Source organism: Priapulus caudatus, unplaced genomic scaffold (genome assembly GCF_000485595.1).
Source record: "Priapulus caudatus unplaced genomic scaffold, Priapulus_caudatus-5.0.1 Scaffold71, whole genome shotgun sequence".
NCBI classification, from domain to species: Eukaryota; Metazoa; Priapulida; class Priapulimorpha; order Priapulimorphida; family Priapulidae; genus Priapulus; species Priapulus caudatus.
The window spans coordinates 203,238-205,526 of record NW_014577132.1 but is presented as its reverse complement, the minus strand read 5'-3'; the positions used below and the strand labels follow the sequence as shown (position 1 = coordinate 205,526).

General features: G+C 40.1%; 2 protein-coding genes across 6 annotated transcripts in view; one reads left to right on the top strand and one right to left on the bottom strand.

The window, feature by feature from the left end:
• Positions 1-203, bottom strand: part of LOC106821412 — a 14,006-nt gene extending 13,803 nt beyond the window's left edge. For both annotated transcript variants that reach the window (XM_014826196.1, XM_014826197.1), the window contains exon 1: positions 131-203. The gene's annotated coding sequence lies outside the window, so the exon portion shown is untranslated. The remainder of the gene's footprint in view (positions 1-130) is intronic.
• A 135-nt stretch (positions 204-338) lies between these two features.
• Positions 339-2,289, top strand: part of LOC106821414 (ankyrin repeat and EF-hand domain-containing protein 1-like) — a 9,357-nt gene continuing 7,406 nt past the window's right edge. Inside the window, exons 1-2 of one of the 4 annotated variants that reach the window (XM_014826199.1) lie at positions 339-391; positions 1,528-1,677. In XM_014826199.1, the coding sequence (XP_014681685.1) occupies positions 386-391; positions 1,528-1,677 (156 nt within the window). In that variant the 5' untranslated portion in view covers positions 339-385. Of the gene's footprint in view, positions 580-1,527; positions 1,678-2,289 lie in introns of all 4 variants that reach the window. The other 3 variants (XM_014826200.1, XM_014826198.1, XM_014826201.1) reach the window with 3 other exon arrangements.

Below are 2,289 nucleotides of genomic sequence, written 5' to 3'. Positions count from 1 at the left end.
TACATAGCAGTTCTGCACGGGTGAATGCATTTAGACGGCAATCGGCATCGTTAGTGTATAGGCCCTACACATTCACGACACATCAATCGGTAACACAGATTAAAACATTTCATCGATAGTTCGTGCTTACCTATCTCAACTTCAAGTCAATAACGAATGTCGTCGTTGATCACTGGACACTTCTCTACGAAATAACGCGCGCGCTCGCGCTTTCGCGCCGTCAAGTTCGTCAGTACCATACTCATTGGTCGAAATGACTCGAAAAACCCGAAGATGGCGCCAGTGGACCATTCCGGCTAATTCCGGCCATGTGCCGCCCAACCGAACAATCCGTCCCAGAGCACCATCGCCCGCCTCACGTCAGCTGCATAGTTACGTCGTTTTGATGATTGTAAACAAATGGCGGACATTTACCCAGTTACCGCTGGTGCTAGTAGTAGCACGGTAGTAGAGCTATGGTATCCTGTTACCCTAGTTACGGTGTTAGCATACATAGGCATAGTAACCATAGACAAGATTACGTTGTTGTACATGTGATTTTTCATTTGCACGGGAATCATCAGCCGCGGCGTGAAGTTCGTACGTATCATGGTTCTGCTTACATGTGACTAGTCCGAGATTCCTCTGACCAATGCCCACACCGACGATTTTGGTGGTTTTGGTGTGGGTTAGAGGAATCACACCCACACCAAAACCACCAAAAATCGTCGGTGTGGGCATTGGTCAGAGGAATCTCGGACTAACACGTGACATGATGTGTGACTAGGCCCCTCTCATCTTATATAGTTATAGCAAGAGTAGATAATAAAACCATATGGTTTTATTATCTACTCTTGGTTATAGTTATAGTAATACTAATACAGTACTGGAAACTTGGGTTACGGAAATTCGCTTGTACAGAATATGTATTAGTACTACAGCCGCCCGTAGCCAATTCAATTCAATTCAAATTCAAAGTAGGGCCTGAGTACTATACTATCAGGAGTAAGATAATATAGGTTATAGATTATCTTACTCCTGATACTATTAGTATTAGTAATAGTATTACTATTAGTATTAGTACTATTACTATTAGTATTACATAACCTAGTAAGTAGTATGCCTTAATTCGAAAATTATTAAAAAGATTAGTAACCATGTATACATAATGTAAATTATAACCTCATAACTTCATAAAGATTAGTCTTCGATCAATTTCAAAGTCCAATAGACTATATCAAATTTCTACCAAAACCAAGTCTCCTGGAATGTTGTCGTTGAGAGCTTTCTCCTTATGGACATTTTTCTGGAACACATTACTTTCATAATGCGGAATTTTACTCTAGCGTTTTTTAAATCACTAAGGTTTTGGTCACTATCATTAAGGTTTTGCTCACTCTTTGGCACTTTGACCTAAGGCTAAGCCTTTAACCCTATTAATGTATCTATGATGATGGTACAGCAAAAGGCCTGCCACATGAGTAGTTAATTTGGTATTGTATTCGCATTAGTTTTTCACTCGGTTATATGTTTTTGATTTGCATGCAGCTCCATTGTCATCTGCCCAACGCAAACTGTGCAAGGACTCTGCTTGGTCAGTCGAGGAAGATGATGAAGTTATCTTTGGGCGAGTCGAGGTTGGTCACTTTGCAAGTGACTAAGCTCATGCAGCTAATAAGAAAAAACCAGCATGACAAGGTGTGTCCACGACAATTTCATAGATTGTACTACAAATAAAGAAGATATGTACAGAATAAAAACAAATTTACATATTCAGCTTCAGTAATTTCTTAGCCATTTCTTGTGACCATAGAAGCATTGCCTATAAGAATTTCAAGAGTCAAGCAGGCAGGTGAAGTCACGGATTAGTCATGAAGGCAAACTAGTCATGAAAGTAATCAGTTAATTTGACACACTATGTGTACACATTTGTATATCATGATTTAGGAGTAGCTATAAAAAGTATGAGGTCAAAGAAACTGCATGTATACTATAACCATATCTGAGGGGTTCTAGAGTCTCAGGACCCCCCTGATTTGTGACTACATACTAGATTGTGATTGTGGCATTACGTAGCAAAGATTTGTCTTACTTTAAATGGAATAAACTACTTCAAGCTTGAAAATATATATATAGGCAGAATCCATCAGATTGCTTTTTTAGCTCAGATGCAGCTTGTAAAATTGCATGAATGTCCGTCCGTCCGTGCGTCCGTCTGTGTGTCAACAGTTACGGCACAAATCTTAACTGCGATGTACGATCTTGATAGTCGGGGCGTTTGGGGGGGGGGTCGCGAAAAGGACTCGGTAT